The 15,722-nt window shown below is 42.1% G+C and overlaps 3 protein-coding genes across 4 annotated transcripts; 1 reads left to right on the forward strand and 2 right to left on the reverse strand.

The window, feature by feature from the left end:
* Nucleotides 1–243: 243 nt before the first annotated feature.
* Nucleotides 244–2,372, reverse strand: LOC109485753. Its single transcript, XM_019789435.1, has 5 exons — nucleotides 2,238–2,372; nucleotides 1,731–2,071; nucleotides 1,276–1,473; nucleotides 931–1,098; nucleotides 244–767 (listed from the first exon to the last, which is right to left on the reverse strand). The coding sequence occupies exons 2-5, from the start codon at nucleotides 2,014–2,016 to the stop codon at nucleotides 634–636; spliced, it is 786 nt and encodes a 261-aa protein (XP_019644994.1). The 5' UTR covers nucleotides 2,017–2,071; nucleotides 2,238–2,372; the 3' UTR covers nucleotides 244–633.
* A 2,076-nt stretch (nucleotides 2,373–4,448) lies between these two features.
* On the reverse strand, nucleotides 4,449–10,815 carry LOC109486016 (cytochrome P450 4F4-like). The gene is made up of 15 exons (XM_019789713.1): nucleotides 10,726–10,815; nucleotides 10,311–10,492; nucleotides 9,878–10,095; nucleotides 9,196–9,346; nucleotides 8,734–8,775; nucleotides 8,198–8,325; nucleotides 7,970–8,088; nucleotides 7,638–7,700; nucleotides 7,355–7,490; nucleotides 6,659–6,779; nucleotides 6,411–6,540; nucleotides 5,945–6,143; nucleotides 5,679–5,761; nucleotides 5,257–5,322; nucleotides 4,449–4,749 (listed from the first exon to the last, which is right to left on the reverse strand). Exons 3-15 carry the CDS (start codon nucleotides 10,052–10,054, stop codon nucleotides 4,650–4,652), a joined length of 1,515 nt encoding a protein of 504 aa, XP_019645272.1. The 5' UTR covers nucleotides 10,055–10,095; nucleotides 10,311–10,492; nucleotides 10,726–10,815; the 3' UTR covers nucleotides 4,449–4,649.
* A 309-nt stretch (nucleotides 10,816–11,124) lies between these two features.
* LOC109484764 (malignant fibrous histiocytoma-amplified sequence 1 homolog) lies at nucleotides 11,125–15,698 on the forward strand. 2 transcript variants are annotated; one of them, XM_019788136.1, is made up of 5 exons: nucleotides 11,125–11,398; nucleotides 11,833–14,289; nucleotides 14,484–14,558; nucleotides 14,691–14,798; nucleotides 15,193–15,698. In XM_019788136.1, the coding sequence occupies exons 2-5, from the start codon at nucleotides 11,982–11,984 to the stop codon at nucleotides 15,471–15,473; spliced, it is 2,772 nt and encodes a 923-aa protein (XP_019643695.1). In that variant the 5' UTR covers nucleotides 11,125–11,398; nucleotides 11,833–11,981; the 3' UTR covers nucleotides 15,474–15,698. The 2 variants fall into 2 exon arrangements, with proteins under 2 accessions (XP_019643695.1, XP_019643698.1); XM_019788139.1 differs by having other exon boundaries at nucleotides 11,125–11,387.
* The last annotated feature ends 24 nt before the right edge of the window (nucleotides 15,699–15,722 follow it).

The raw sequence follows: 15,722 nt of genomic DNA on the forward strand, positions 1-15,722 counted from the left end.
TACAAACTGCACACCCATTCTGTCACACAAATACATGCAGACGTACTTGTAACCACCTGTTTCACAAGAGATATCCTGACAAGTAGTCGCTCCTTCCTTCAAGTGAAAATGATGACATTGCAAAGAATTACACTTAGATTGTCCGACGTTGTGTACGTTAACGTTATGTGTACTGACGCTATGTTCATGAGATATTTATTACAAAGAACGATGATTTTTATTTTATTTTTTGTAGAGATACAAGATAAAGAAGGATGCGCTGCTAAATAAACAACTACTTATGTTCCACTTGTGAATTTTCCAATGTTTTTGTTTTTATCCAAACATAAGTACGTCATAAATAGTAAAATATATACCGTGTTTCTTACAACTATATTATACATGAGCGTTTACAATACTACCGTTTGAAGTAATTTAAGAAATACATCTTTGATGCAGGATAAACAGACGGTTACAGGTGATCAGTGTGCCTACGTATACGTCTTCTTTTTTTCACATGTACATTGTATGCTGCTAGTACGAGTAGTAGACATGCCTTACAAGAGTCTTACTACACCATCAACGTTTCTAGCCCAGTTTTAGTCACATTACAGCAAAATGTTAGGATTTGGCAAATGTGACCACATGGCGTCGTTATATGTCTAACATCTCTGCGAAATGCCAGTCCCTTTTCCCAAGCTGACGAGCGATGAGTGGGTAGCCCGATTTGAGGAGCGCCCACTGGAGACCCTGCAGCGATATTTTGTCTCCGTTCATCTGTTTCCATTCTGAAAAGAAATGGAAAGGAAATCCATGTGAAGAACCGTATAGGAAATGTTAACCATATTTATATTTATATTTGATACTCGAGTGGCTTTTCCACTGGCTTAAGCCTTTTTAGGTGTGTACTTAAATTAACGTTATATATAAGATAAAGCATTCAAAGCTTACTCCACAGCATCTGGAAAGTCATTTCTTTGAAGTCGGGACGATGTTCGTCTCGGATGCTGTCCAGGGTAGCCTGTGTCGGAGTGTCACCGGGCAGCTTTCGTGCCAGATGCCTCCACCCCTTGCCGATATGGTCAGCGACGTAGTTAAACACATGTTTCCAGTCAACGTCTGTAGACAGGTAAAGTGTATTAAATATAATAAAGGGATTAATAAAAGTATGAAATGACAATGATCACCGTCGAAATTGATGACTGTAATGTGGACTGAAGTATTAATCTAAATAATATTAATGTTAAACTGATATTACTGACGCATAATATTGATAAGGCGAACTGTTTTACTAACTTTTGTTACTGGTGTTTTCCGTCTCTTTTGAAGTGTATCGGCCTTTGCAACACGCTCCGGTGGCCACAGCGATGACAATAATGCCTGCTAGACCACCAAGACCGCATGCAAGTGGTCTAATGATTGATTCGCTTTCCGCTAGGTCGTAAGAGAGGGTGTCGTTGGCGAATGACGAGTCCTGGTCCCATGCCGTCGTGTCTGATTTAAAGAAAACAAAACACAAAGACACGCATAAATCTGCTGCCACAATATGATATTTAGCCTCTCCCAGCCTTCAGAGCAGCTACAAGAGTACCAGGGTAGATAGTCCGCTAGTTTGCCGCATGATCTGAAAAAGCGGTTTAAGTGACCAGGCAAGGCGAAAATATATCTAGAAAGTCATTTAGATTGTCGTTTGACAAATTGCAATCTTGGTACACATATATACATCTTGTAATAAATGTGTGGAAACGTACTGCCTGTAGCACTAGTACTGGTCGTGGCTTCCTGAGTTGTTCCGTTGTGGTTAGGACCTCGCAGTGATGTAACGTTGTCGTGTTTGAAGTCTGTTGCGCCAGCCGTTTCGTAAGGTTTGCACATCCCAGGTCCGTTCGCCCCCAGGTGCACCTGCGCTGTCCCGGGTCTGCAGGCGCAGCGCCGCGGTGCGGTCGGGGAACATTCCTGCAGGGTAACCAAGTTAAGGTCACCGTCACAGATGTCCCCACAGCTACGACACTTGTCGCCATTGTTGTAGAACGGCATGTAGAAATTGTAGGGACACAGTCCACATGTCCTCCAGTGTTCACCATCACAGTGCCTGCAAGAGTGGAAAAATGGACTCAAATCAACTCTCATTATCTGTGATCATGTTTATGATTAATATGCTGGAGAGCTAGTCCTATCTCAAAATACCGTGCATTTGTATGGTCTAATAGTATATATAGGTTTTATAATTACCACCTGTAACGTGCAAAATAGCTTACCTGATAAGATAATGGCCTGGTTCACACAGTTCACATGTTCGCAGGTGTTGCCCGTCGTAGTACCGGTACGTGCCAGGTGTGGACTGGTAGATGGTGCGTTCTAGGTCAATATAGGTGACGTCATCTGAAAACGATCTTTGCGACAGCTAAAATCGTGATTCAAGAGAGAGAGAGAATAATGTTTAGCGATTTTGCGTACATGCATGTAGCTCGTCCACTGATGGTAGACCAATTAATTTTCGCAATAAGCTTTTAAACCTGTTTGGCTTTCACTATGTCGTGAAAGAGTTCTGTTAGCATCGAACTGTTAAACATAACGTCACACAGTCTGTGACAGCTCTACTTGTGCATACCGGTATACCGTTATATATAATCCAAAATCCTGTCAGTATAGTGGACTTAGCAGTATGTGGCGCATGCAACATGACGTCACATGTCACGCGACTTCGTTGGACGAAAACATGATTTACAAAACAACAACACGAGCAAGTTGAGTATTGTTTTGACATGTACACATTATGGACTTTGGACTCATTTGCAATAATCACGAGCCCGTAGAAAATGGAGGTGCGCGACAAGTCCACACATGCTCATAAATAACCTGGGTCCCTTCCAGAAAAGCTAGGAAAAGCTCAGTTGAGTCATGCAAATACCCTCCAATAGGCACGGTTCCAAGAAAAACACAAATAACATAGATTGACAAACAGACATCCACAAATTCCACTACATATATCTTGGACGTATCGTAGACAGGTGAAGATGGTGATAGTTTTATGTCATTGCCTTTCTTTAAAACATTAGTCGGAACAAGATTATCATCCCGTACGATGTGATATATATTTTACAATGCTAGATATGAAACCACAAGCCTCTTGTTTTTTCTTTCAACGAAATCTGTTACTTAGCTCCGCTGATTCATTGAATAAACAACAAAGGACTGTGACGTTTTCGCGGGAATGTTGATGTCAGCGGGTCTGTAAATGTATCTTATCTAGTCTTCCACTTCTCTTTCCATTTCCCACACAATGTGTATCTTTTTTTCAAACAGAAAATATTGAGTCTTGGAACTACTGCAACGATTACGTGTACGTGTTACAGACTCGGGATCAAAGATCGCTGAATGACGCAGCAAGGAAGGGTCGTCAAACATTTCATACTATTCTGTACGTTAAATATCACTCAAGTTGTGAAAATGTTCTACTGTTTGTTGCTACTATTTAAGTTACAGAGACAGTACGGACAACTTTTAATGAGCAAATGATAAAAGATATATATACAGTCCTTACCTTGATGACGTTTGCGTCTGCGACCAGCCATTGTGCTCCAAGTTGGACGAAAACAACAAGAGCCCACAATCTGATCATCGGCGTTGACGCCTCTGTTTCTGAGTCTAGAAATCCAAGCCTTTACCCTCCGAGTGCTTGGAGAACACCGCTCGCCAAGTTTTGAAAGTCCACTTCGACTTATGCTGGAGATATTCGCCGTTTATAACCCTGGCCTTGCCCGTGGTGCGTAGTCTTTTCTCGACTTCTCATGGTCCGTCGTTTACCCTTCTGAGCGCGTTCGGAGTTACGTATACGTGCAATGAGAGTTGTGCCGTGATTGGTTGGTTGCCGACGAAAGGTAAGATACTGACCAATCAACAAAGTTAGTGTATAATGTCCTTGGTTAGGGCGACTGGCCAAGGGGAAGTCCCTTACTCGCCGTGCCCTACTAGTAGGTGGTTACGAAAGTTTAGGTATTACTATGTCTAAAGGTTAATCGCCTGAAGTGACTTGGTAAATATGATAATCCACCGTCCGTTATGGTTTTTAAAGAAAATGCTGTTCATTTGACCGCTCATTTATTGTTTAATCGTGGTTAATGAAGTGTACTGATTATGAAGAGGACCGGCTATCCATAATAGATAATAGGGCCCTAAAATGTCGTCATTTCCGGGTAAGTAACTGAGCTCCACAACTGAATATTCATGTTCCAAATGAGCATCGTCAGAGATGTTCCCAGCTGACATAAAAACATCCCCTAGTGAATTTCATTAGTTTTTTGCTTCACGTTGCGATCTGTGAACTTTGAAGTTTGACTCATGTGACGTGTCAAGAAAGCAAACCAACTGTGTCGACCTTTGAAATCCTTTTTATTCCGTATGACTCATACAAAAACCAAGCGTCAATATAACCAGAAACAAAACACTGAGAGCTGAGTGTCATGGGACATACTTCATGTAGTTAGTAACCGACGAAACCATACCCTGATGGTTTTAAATAATGAATGTCTAAACCTCTAAATATCGGTCAGCTGGCGCAATTGCATTCAGTAGAGATTAAACAGTGGCAGTCCACGCTGACATTGTAATAAGTTGCATGTTCAAATTCAAGAGTGATGTCACATAGTAAAGCTGACCCGGTAAAATGACTACACCGGTGTTACTTTCATCCACATCCCGCCCCTGGCCATCATCAGTATCCCCATCTCCTTCACAACAGGGCGGCTTGGGTCAACTTCAAATACAAACCTGTGGAGACAGATATAACGCTACATGTATGATTCGATACATGTCATATATATCCGTATGAGAGATATACATGCATACATTCTACAAAAAGATGTTTACAAAAAGAATGCCAATCCCTATGGCCATTTACATACATTATGTATATCGAAGCTAAGCAGAGGAATTTGGAATTGTAGCGCAAGTGCGTTTAATGTAAAAAAAGTGTGACAAATCCAAGTATTTCAGTATTCAGCCGACGTTTCAGTGACCGCCTGTCACCTTCCTTAGGGCAATTCGGACTGGCTCACTTTTGTTTTACCCTGGGTAGGTGACAGGTCACCAAAACGTCGGCTGAATAATACATTGTACACTTAGATTGCTTGCGTAACAAGTCTCTTCATTCAGTAACGTACTAACGTGATGAAACACGACAAATATAGCTAGTTTTTTCTTTGGATACTTGATTGTCCGGATGATATCTCGCTCAACTACTTGTTATATAAGATTAACGTTACAAGTTTCACTCACTTGTGAATCAGCCTTGCGAGCAGCACCTTCTCTTCATTCATTGCGAAGTTTTGACCAATGCAGTTCCTGGTTAAGGCAACAAAAATGTCAGGCTAATCTAAAGTGAAGACACACTGACTGTCAACTTGATATTACGTAGAAACAACCACACGTACGTACCATCACCCTACCCCCCCCACCCCCAGCAAAAACAGAAAGACTACAGTACTTTTTTCCAAACCATTCTATCAGACTTCATTACCAGACTGTAGAATCTGGCACAGGAAAGATGGTACTTATCCTGTCTGCGGCGCATAATTTATGCGTATTTATGTGTTAATCTGTATTTTAATTTGTAAATATCAGCGGCATTAAGGCTACTTTTGAGAAAATGTTTACGTATGTCTGCAATGTTGATATGTTAAAGAATCATATTGAAGAACCTTTGCCCTGCAGAGAAGGGGATGAAAGCGTGAGAGTCCATGTCCTTCAATCGGTCAGGGTGAAAACGACTCGGATCAAACTCCTGTATTGATCAATAAAGAGATCAATAAAAAGATCAATCAAATGGTCGATCACGTAACGTGAAAAGTACATTAAAAGTGAACTTTTTAGTTCTTTTAATTTAACATAGCGTCATTGGTCACATAACGTGAAAAATACATTAAAGTGAACCTTTTAGTTCTTTAATTCAACCACTTTGCCTCACCATGTGATCAGGCCCCCAGACGGCAGGGTTGTGGTTCAGTCCGTATATGTCGATCCCCATGTACGTGTCTTTGGGAATGTTGACGCCCTCTATGACACAGTTCTCCTTGGTAGCTCGGGAGATGCGCGCAACTGGACTGTGTAGGCGCATGGCTTCCTTCAGACACATGGTCAGGTACGGAAACCTGGAGAGGTCGTCCCTATGATGTAATGGTAGAACTCTAAAGCTTAATTCAGGCCAGTAAAGGTTGAACCCCTACTCTTTTAGATATATTTTTTAGATAAATGTAAGTGCGATGGGTTCTCTAACGTGCGTGAGGTGTGGCTCTCCCCAAAGATAGGACATCCATTTAACGATCTATCCGACTGACGTCCTAATCGAAGCTATTTTCACCTGAGTGGGGTGAAGAAAATGCTAATTTTAAGCAAAACATGAAATGCAGAATTTGTCTGGGGATGCATCTTACCATTGAATGGTGACATCCTCCTTGTCAGCCAGTAGACCGTTGACTTCTTCCCGCACCTTGTCCTGGTGATGTGGATGTTGGGCCAGGGAGTACAGGGTCCAGGACAGGGCACTCGCAGTCGTGTCGTGTCCTGACGAGAAAAAGCCATAAGACAAGCTATGACTCCTTTTTCTGAATATCATAAACATTCAAAAATCTTTGCGCGTGGTCGTTTTACATTTTGATTAAAAAAAAGCAATTTAATTCACCAGCAAACAGGAAAATGTTGACTTCCTGTCTGATTTCCACATCCGTCAGACCTCTGCCGTCCTCGTCCCGAGCCTTCAGCAGAATGTCGAGAAAGTTCAGCGTTTTCTTCTGCCCAGTTGTCTCCCCATGGCTGCCCTGCACGGAATGAAGGGAGTTTTGTTGTGGTTTAATATTGTCTTGCCATACATGCGCCTGCTACTGACACCTGCATTTTAACCATAAAGCCCCTGCCATAGCCGAATATGTCCTCCCGGACACTGGCCGAACTCACTCCCTATCATAGTTAGGAGTAGGCGATAGGTAGGGAGCGAGGCCGGCTTGGCCGATTATTGGTATTCGGCCAGGTGAGCTACTGATCGGCTGCGCAGAATATCGGAGTGTGGTTGACAGTGAAATCTGACTAAAAATTGACTTAAATTCGATTCGATCCGCATGGAAAGGTGGGTAAAACTGCTGCCAACATTGGTCGGAAGGCTCTGAATGTGTGACGGGCTTAAGTTGGAATCAAGACCTGGACACTTTGTTGTGTATCGTATATCTGTCACTTCTTATTGTTTCTTTATATATCTTACATTTGTATTTCTAACAGGGTTGATTGCTTAAGACAATTATTTGTACTAGGCTTTTGTGCATAGTAATGATAAGGGAACATGGATGTGGAAAACAGGCTGTTTACTCAGATGTGACGCGTGCACAAGACGTACTAATTGTTGTCTTCTTGTCTTGATGATGTCGTCCGCCGTGCGGTGGGTAAAGTCACACAGACGCCTGAACTTCCGTCCGTCCGGAGAGAGGTTATAGATGGACGGGAAAAACGAATAGATCGGGTTGCTGTAAAAATAGAACGACAATAAACATATTATCAACGTTGTAAATTAAAAATCGATATTTGAATAAGCATTGGGTTTAGGGATCGATTATGATATGATTATGAAATACCAGAGTAATGTATTTCATGACAAACGGAGAATTACTTACAAATCCAGTCCAGCTTGTAACTGTCCGAAGCCATGAATAGCTGACACATAGCCACTCTTGGTTCTGGTAAGGCACATAGAAATTTTATCTAACACTGCGCACTCACTGCATTCCTTTTAATGTTTGATATCATCAAGTTCGACGCAAGTTTATTTTATCTTTTTTTTTAGTGAAGCAGAGGTTACACTACAAGAAAATTAACATAAACAAACAAAATGTTTGTCACCCAATTTCGATGCCTAATGATGCTATGTGCCTGTTAATGTAGGCTGTACATGTTTCATTGTAAAGACAAATAAGTTATCGAGGACTACGTGTACACGAGTACTCACTGCTCAGACATCCCCTCTGTAGAGAAAGCGCACTGAAGGATGATTTCCAACGTACAGAGGCTAGCATGTTGAAACATCTCGAAACAGTCCCCATTTTCGGCGAACTCCGAAAGTTTTTCCTAGATATATAAAAGGATGTCAAATTTAACATTATATAACTAGAGGCTCATTAAATAGAAATAGTGGCCCATGAAGAGAAGTCGAAAGGATGAACGATTCTACACTTACGATCAGCTGTTCAGCTTCCTTGTTGTAGACGCTGACGTACTGTTTGAGGGCGTCGAAGTGGAAGGCGGGGGTGATGAGTCGGCGGCGCGACTTCCACACGTTACCGTCACTCAGAAGCAGACCGTTACCTTACCGCATAACGGAACAACAAGGATTTAAACTGATACACACGACTTACTGAGGTAAAATCATAGAAGCTTTCAGCTAGACGGCACCCACCATCTTTCTTCAGCTACTGATGACATTTTACATATCATAATAGACTATAGACATGGACAACATGTTCCTAATGACAGAATAGCTACACCAGTGTGACAACCATAAACAAATCATATCCAGGGACGGGGACACGTTATATTTTTACCCTTAGAATATTAAATATATGGATATGGTGGGTGCGTTTTAGTCGTCCAAATATCCTGACACTTCCTTTAACACATTCTATACATCCATCATCCATGCCATGCATATGATGGATCAAGATTTGAAAGTTTATGATACATGTAACATGAAGATACGAATCCCGGATATCTTACCTAGCCATGGTCGGAAGTGCTCATACTCTTCAGACTTCTTAGCTGACAAGCGGAAATAAAGAAAACGAGATCCTATGTTACAATGGGGTTGCATATATACTTCTTTATAATTTTTTTCTATTGACGTACAAATGTCAAAGACTAAAGATGGATGAATGTTGGTATCGCCTCCCGTCCCGGTTTAGCGAAATGAAGAGATTATGATAAAAGAGATGACCACATACATAAAAGGCTTCGTATTTAATCTTTAATGAGAACTAAAACCATATCATGATCTAAGCCCAAGGAATAAAATCTTGACTCCGCCAATACGTCATTCAGAAAAAAAAATGAATCGAGGAATCGAACATTCCATTTGTTTACTCTATATACTGCGAGCCCTCCTTACGTCTATGTTTTAGAAAACGCAGAGGAGAATACAGCATTTCTTTCTTGTGTCTTCACGATAAAAAAAACACCTACTTGAAACCCTGAGAAGCTGCCTGATGGTTTCCGGGTGGGATAGCTGCACGCCGACCATCAGCGGAGTTAACCAGAAGGCATGAGCGCGCGGGTGCCGCGCTACAACCTCACGGGTGGTGGCCAGAAACTTCTCACCGAAGTACCCCTCAGTCTGTGGAGTAACGTTTGAAACATCTTTGGGACAAACATTTGAACGTAAACAAAAGCAGCCGGTAGTCAATATGTTATATCATACTAGTATGATACTACTGTTAAACGATAATACACCATTAGAATATAGAGATGTTAACACGTATGAATCCTGTATAAAATATACATTACAATTAACGTAGTCTTAGATAAATGACACAATGACATTTAGTTAGAACAGAAATATGTACGTTTAACAAAGCTAAAAGGATCACATGTTCTCATATATAATGTTATCAATTAATTACGCAATGGACAAACTGCAAATTCTACACATTTCAAGAAGAGACGTGTAAATCATAGAGATATATAAAACATAGCATAGTTTCCTGTAGCTAACATATTGCATTTAGCCCCAATGGGGCATAAATAAAATGCAATAAAATACATCAGTGTTAGTAACGCCACTCAAGGTGTTAACCTATCCCGTGCGGTAATTTATACATATATGTAGCAATGTATCCATGGTATGCCACGCACGCTGAAAACCTACCAGATGCAAATTGCCGTACAACCAGTGGAAGGGTGGCGAGGGAAACTGTAGTCCCACAAGCTTGAACTGCCAGAATTCCCACAGAAACTTGAAGACTGCCAGGAGCATGTACACAAGTACCGGCACCGCCAGGCCAGCTACCACGTCCTTTGGGCGGACTCCTCTTAGTTCTATCATGATGTCAGTCACAGTCTTCGTATGTTGATGGTGTCTGAAAGCTAAGGATTCCGAATTCAAAATGTTCAGTCTTCGGTGCTCTGGTCCGACTGCTCTATTTGCATTCGGTTACCCCAAGGACGTTGATATAAACGCCCTTCAAGTTACATTACAAAGCCTGACTTGCAAGATATATTGACACTATATATATATATATATATAGTTACAAAGAGTGATAGATTGTAGCATTCACTTAATAAGACGTGCAAGTACTCACAGAATGACACGTTGAACCGATTGTCGCTATTCAGGTCCCCAAGCTGTACATATTACCCTCTCACACACAGCTGAGTATGTCAGTTGAAACACTTCCGGGTCTGTTATCTTAGCATGAAAGTTCATCTGTGGCTGGTTGGCGTTGACTTGTCCCCAACATGCGTGTCATTGACAGGTTCAGGACTGAAATAAATATGCTATAATGTTTATTTAAAATATACAAGATGCTAACAAATTTCCGAAATTCGTTGTTTTGATTCTGCATACGAGTTGGACACATACGATAAGGTGACAAGCCTCAGAAATCGACCATTCCAACACATCTGCTCAAAGATAACTTGTAAGCCGTCCCGTGGCAAATGGGGGGATTTAGGGGAGGACAGAACACACACACGAGTTCATGAGGCCATACGCACCATATATTACTGTTGCATATCGGAAAGTCCCTTTCAGCTGTATAGGCAAGATCCTAGTCAGGCTTGTACATGTTTGCTGGTTCTTCCGGGTTACGCGACCCATAGGGGCCTGAGTGGACGAGTCAAAAGTACTGACTTGAAGGGGGGCATGATGCTCAATTTGCTAAATGCGTAAGATCACTAATGTCACGCCCCTTCCATAGTAAAACTGATACGCGTCTAATCTGACGATTTAGTAAAGATTAACAAACCTAGACTATCGTTCTGATTAAGGAGGCCACTATATAGTATAACCTCCATGTACTGATGTTGTCACGGAAAGTACCTCTAAGCACAATTGGTTTATCCCAGTATTATTATCATCGATGACGTGTGTGTTAAAGGGGCCCGTCACACGGAAATACCCGCCGACACAGAAGTCAAACCAGTCTTCGGTGGGTATTCCCAGAATCGCTACTGTTTCACTTTCGGTCCAGTTAACGTTCTTTTAGGTAGTACGGGTCCTGTTTAGTGTTTAGGATTAAAAGACAGCTCTACGCCGCCGAGTTACAACGAACTGCTCTTCAAGTAACCCGTCTCAGGTTTCAGCTATTAGCGTCTACCCGCTATTTACTCAGGGCGACGTTAAACAATAGCAGCTTCCTAAAGGAATAGCTTCGCAAGTACGAGACCTGTAAGTATATTTGTATACGATCAGGAGATTACGAGTGGCTATAGAGTAATTAATTAACTTAATTAATTAAGTCGACTGTGAGGTCGAGTGTGAATGCTTTACGTTTAACGGCATGCATTGACGTATGGTATTGACCATGTAACTAATGAAAGGTTGTGTAGTGTAACTGAAGCTACTAGACTGCCTGGGTTTCGGTGCATGAGTCATACAGTGCTGACATTTATGTCTGTCACAACACAGAAGAAAACTTTTAAAAGGTTGTTTCAACATTTCAGTTTCCTTCATTTATTTCCATACAGATTTCCTGTCTGTCAAAAGCCTTCAGTACTATATCTATGATAATTTTCATGTCAATTTCAAGAAATGAAAAATTATGTAAAAAGTCTGATTTGAATAGCTTCATGATACCCTTGTTGATCATGTTTTTTTTCCAGTGATTCATAATTCAACCATGAAGTCAAAAGAGGAACTACAAAAATTCTGGCACTCATGACTAAATCAAATATTTCATGCATTACCATGTCATATGAAGTGACTTGACAAACTCTATATGAAGATTCAGAGATGAAAAAACAAATTGAACATGGCCCCTCCTATGGAAGACATCCGCCTGGTTCAAAACCGGGAAACAAATCTCCTGGAACTAGACTTGACTGGGAAAGATTTGTACAACATCCCAGACACAGTACTGCAGCACACAGAGGTGGAGGTTCTAAAACTTTCCTTCAACAAGCTGAAGACTTTGCCCAAAGGCATTTCAAGACTGTCAAAGTTGAAATATCTATGGCTGGACTTCAATGAGTTTGAAGAGTTTCCTGAAGTAGTGTGTGAACTGACTTCACTGGAACATCTATATCTCTCACAGAACAAACTAAGACATGTATCCCCAAGAATTGGACAGCTTCGCAATCTAAAGGTGCTCTTCCTCCACAAAAATGAGCTGAATGAACTGCCAAATGAAATATTCCATATCCCAAGTATTGTTGACTTGCACATCTCAGAAAACCGGTTAGTTGAGCTACCAGAAGACATTGGACTCCTCGAGAACCTCACGATGCTCCGTGGCTGGGATAACCAGATAAGACGCCTGCCGGACTCAGTCTGTAGGCTGAAGAAGCTCAGACTTATTGACTTTGCCATGAATCAGCTCCAGGTACTACCGGATGGATTTGGTACAGCACTGAGTGGAGTGGAAGTGAGCTTATATGGCAACCCTTTAGTGCAACCTCCCTTTGAGGTGTGTTGTCAGGGTGTTAAGGCCATCGCAGATTACCAAGATCAGCTCAGCTCTGCAGAAGACACCGTGGACCCCTGCCTTAAGATGTTACTCGTAGGCGAGACCTGTGGAGGCAAGACAAGTCTCAAGAACGCCCTGGTGCTGAACAAGTCCCAGCTAGTAGACGTGTTGAGCAGGACACACGGCATCGAAATCACACCCTGGGACACTGGTAATGAGATTAAAGTTAACATTTATGACTTCGGAGGTCACGAGGCATATTTCTTGACACACCAGTTGTTTCTGACAAACAGCGCACTTCACCTTCTAGTGGTGAATCTCAGCGCCTACCGTGAAGCCAGCTTTCAAGTGGAGATTGGAAGGTGGCTGGACATGCTCGCAGTACGCGTGCCCGGAGCCATGGTCCGAGTCGTCGGGACTCACATTGACAAGATGTCACCGGAGGAAGTGAGAGCAAAGTCTTCTTTGATCAGTGATCAGATTGTGACGTACCAGGCTGACAGAGAGGCCACCCTGCAGGTTATAATAGACAAACTTGAGCACAGTATGGCCCACCCAGCTGAAATGATTACTTCCTGCAACATGGAAACAAGTTTTCAGGAACTGAGTGAAAGACTGGACAAGGCAAAGAAAACTGCCCATCAGAAGCTCCGTATCGGACAAGTCGTGATTCCTGTCAGTTCTGCCTCAGGACTAGCCGGCATACAAGCCTTGAGGGAAGAGATTGTCTGTATGGCACACAACAGCCAGAACTTCCCAGAGCTGAGAAGAAAACTGCCCCGCAGCTGGACCATTCTGGAGAAGTTGCTCAGTGCAAAGTCTAACGAGGCAGACTGCCCCCTGTATATAACAATGGAAGACTGTATGCTCATGGGAAGCAGTGCAGGGCTCCCAACCCAGTCCTCTCTGATAAATTCTCTGAACTACCTTCACAGAACCGGAGCTGTCCTTTACTACGAAGCCTTGCCCCGGTTTGTCTTCCCTAACCCAACACACCTCATTGACATCTTCAAAGCCCTGCTGAAAGATCACGCCGAGATGAAGGCAGAATACTTCAAGATATCATGGCTGACTCCAATAGAACGACGGAGGATCGATGACAACTTCACTCACCAGGCAATCCTTCCACACAAAGTTGTCTCATCATTACTGAAGCAACACACAGGACAGAGTAAAGAGGGGCTGGACCTTCTGTTGGCACTGATGCTCAACTTTGGTATCTGCCACAGGCTTCCTGTGCCTGAGGAGAACTCTCCTGCCAGGGCATACTCTACGTCAGACAGAATGTACCTTTTCCCATGGTATCTCAGAAGGTTGAAACCCGCTGATGTTCAATGGACAATGTACCCACAGGAAGATGAAGAACACATTGAACTTGTGTGTCAGATGGCAATGCCAAGCCCATGGGGTTTGTTTGAGAGATGGTGCGTACTTTCAACAAGGCATCTCAGTTACAGACAAGCTTGGGAAAACGGCATGTATGCCTTCAGTCAAGCTGACATGAGTGTTGCTATCATGATGCAACATGTAGAGGAAGGTGGAGCATCCACTTTACATGTTGCTGGAAGAGGAACAAGAGAGTGTCTGACAACAGTGTGGGCAACAGTCAAGAGCATTGTCAGTGAGCTGCACACTCTGTTGAAGGAATGGCCAGGTATTCTCATTTATTTATTGCTAATAAATGTAGTCATGTATAAGTGACATTTCCTAAGAATGTTTTTACAATGTTCCCTTATTACATACAGTATATACAATGGCTGGGAATGGGATGGGTTGCCTTATTATATTGTAATATGTTACTCATAAAACATGAAGGCATGAAAATCTTACTTAATGTACTTTACACAGGTCTGTATACTGACACATTCATCTGCTGTGCCCACTGTGTCAAGACCCACACAGAGAGCCCAGGATACTTCAGTGGTAGGATTTCTGTCATTCAGTCCTCTGTACTTCACTGTGTTTGAAGTTGGCAGAAATTCAGTCGACTTACTATGTTACATGTTACATGTAGGAAAAGATATCATACTAAAAAATGTTGTTTCCTTGTACCAGGCGAGCTCCTCCACCACACAGCACCTGGAAGTGTCAGGTCTCTACGTTGCCCAAGAACCCGTGAACTGGTGGATGTCAGCCTTGTTTACCCTCCAGCAACTCCTACAGGTAGGGTAGTATACATACAAATGCTTCTGAGCTAAACATCATGTCCACAGTGATATTGGGAAGGGTTATTATATTAAAATTGCACATTTGTTGAATTGATGCTAGGGGTGCTACACTGTATATGTATCACAGACTGAAACTCAAACAAAAAAAGGCAAAATGTCAGTTGTCATCCAGATTTTATGTACTCATTTTCTGTGTATGCCTGTGTCCTACCTTCGAAGTAGTCATAAAGTGGGTGAAGTGAGCCATCTCTGCTTGTCTTGTCTTTTTTTTTTTTAAGGACTGAGTTAAGACACTGTCTACACCTTTTTTAGTAGTAAACTGATAAAAGGGTGTGTTATCACTATAATATCAGTAGTTTTAATTCTAAGTTTAATGTCTGTCATTTCAGATCAGCCAGTCAGCAAGGAGTGTGTACAGATTGTGTCCCAAAAGTTGTCCAAAACAAAATGGCGGCCCCTTGGACGTGCCCTTGGTTTGGAGGAAGGTGACATTGAGGCTATTGAGGTGCAACATAGCAGAGACTTGAATGAGATGAAGTACCAGATGTTGTTATGTTGGCAAAGAAAGGCAGGACAGTCAGCCGCGATGTCAGTCTTGATTTCAGCTCTCAGGAATACTGCAGTTCAAGAAAATGCAATTGCAGATGAACTAGAAACACTTGCCAAGTAAAGAAACTGGTTTTGCACTGATAGCTAATTAAATCTCTGATGACAATGGCTGTCAAGTGTGTAATCATGCCATTGTATTAAAGTGTATATTTGTAAAGCATACAGTAGATATTTACTTAGACACATGGTGCAATCTGCAATAAAAGAGGTACATGTACGTGTTGCAAGATTTTATGCATGTACTTGAGAGAAACACTGCCTTGCCCAGTAAAGACACCAGTTTTGCCTTCATCTGAAATTGTAGGTGAAA

This window comes from Branchiostoma belcheri, unplaced genomic scaffold (assembly GCF_001625305.1).
Source record: "Branchiostoma belcheri isolate BF01 breed outbred unplaced genomic scaffold, Haploidv18h27 scaffold11, whole genome shotgun sequence".
In the NCBI taxonomy this organism is placed as follows: Eukaryota; Metazoa; Chordata; class Leptocardii; order Amphioxiformes; family Branchiostomatidae; genus Branchiostoma; species Branchiostoma belcheri.

Bases quoted from the DNA above. Each gene is read 5' to 3' on its own strand.
- LOC109485753 (XM_019789435.1), bottom strand. From the start codon at position 2,016: ATGCCGTTCTACAACAATGGCGACAAGTGTCGTAGCTGTGGGGACATC. The intron at 1,099-1,275 runs GTTAGTAAAACA...ACCTGTCTACAG, and splicing joins GGAAAACACCAGTAACAAAA to ACGTTGACTGGAAACATGTG. The intron at 768-930 runs GTAAGCTTTGAA...ATTTCTTTTCAG, and splicing joins GACTTTCCAGATGCTGTGGA to AATGGAAACAGATGAACGGA.
- LOC109486016 (XM_019789713.1), bottom strand. From the start codon at position 10,054: ATGATAGAACTAAGAGGAGTCCGCCCAAAGGACGTGGTAGCTGGCCTG. The intron at 9,347-9,877 runs GTAGGTTTTCAG...GTTACTCCACAG, and splicing joins TGTACGGCAATTTGCATCTG to ACTGAGGGGTACTTCGGTGA. The intron at 4,750-5,256 runs GTGAGTGAAACT...CTGTCTCCACAG, and splicing joins CTCGCAAGGCTGATTCACAA to GTTTGTATTTGAAGTTGACC.
- LOC109484764 (XM_019788136.1), top strand. From the start codon at position 11,982: ATGGCCCCTCCTATGGAAGACATCCGCCTGGTTCAAAACCGGGAAACA. The intron at 14,290-14,483 runs GTATTCTCATTT...TACTTTACACAG, and splicing joins TCTGTTGAAGGAATGGCCAG to GTCTGTATACTGACACATTC. The intron at 14,799-15,192 runs GTAGGGTAGTAT...CTGTCATTTCAG, and splicing joins CCCTCCAGCAACTCCTACAG to ATCAGCCAGTCAGCAAGGAG.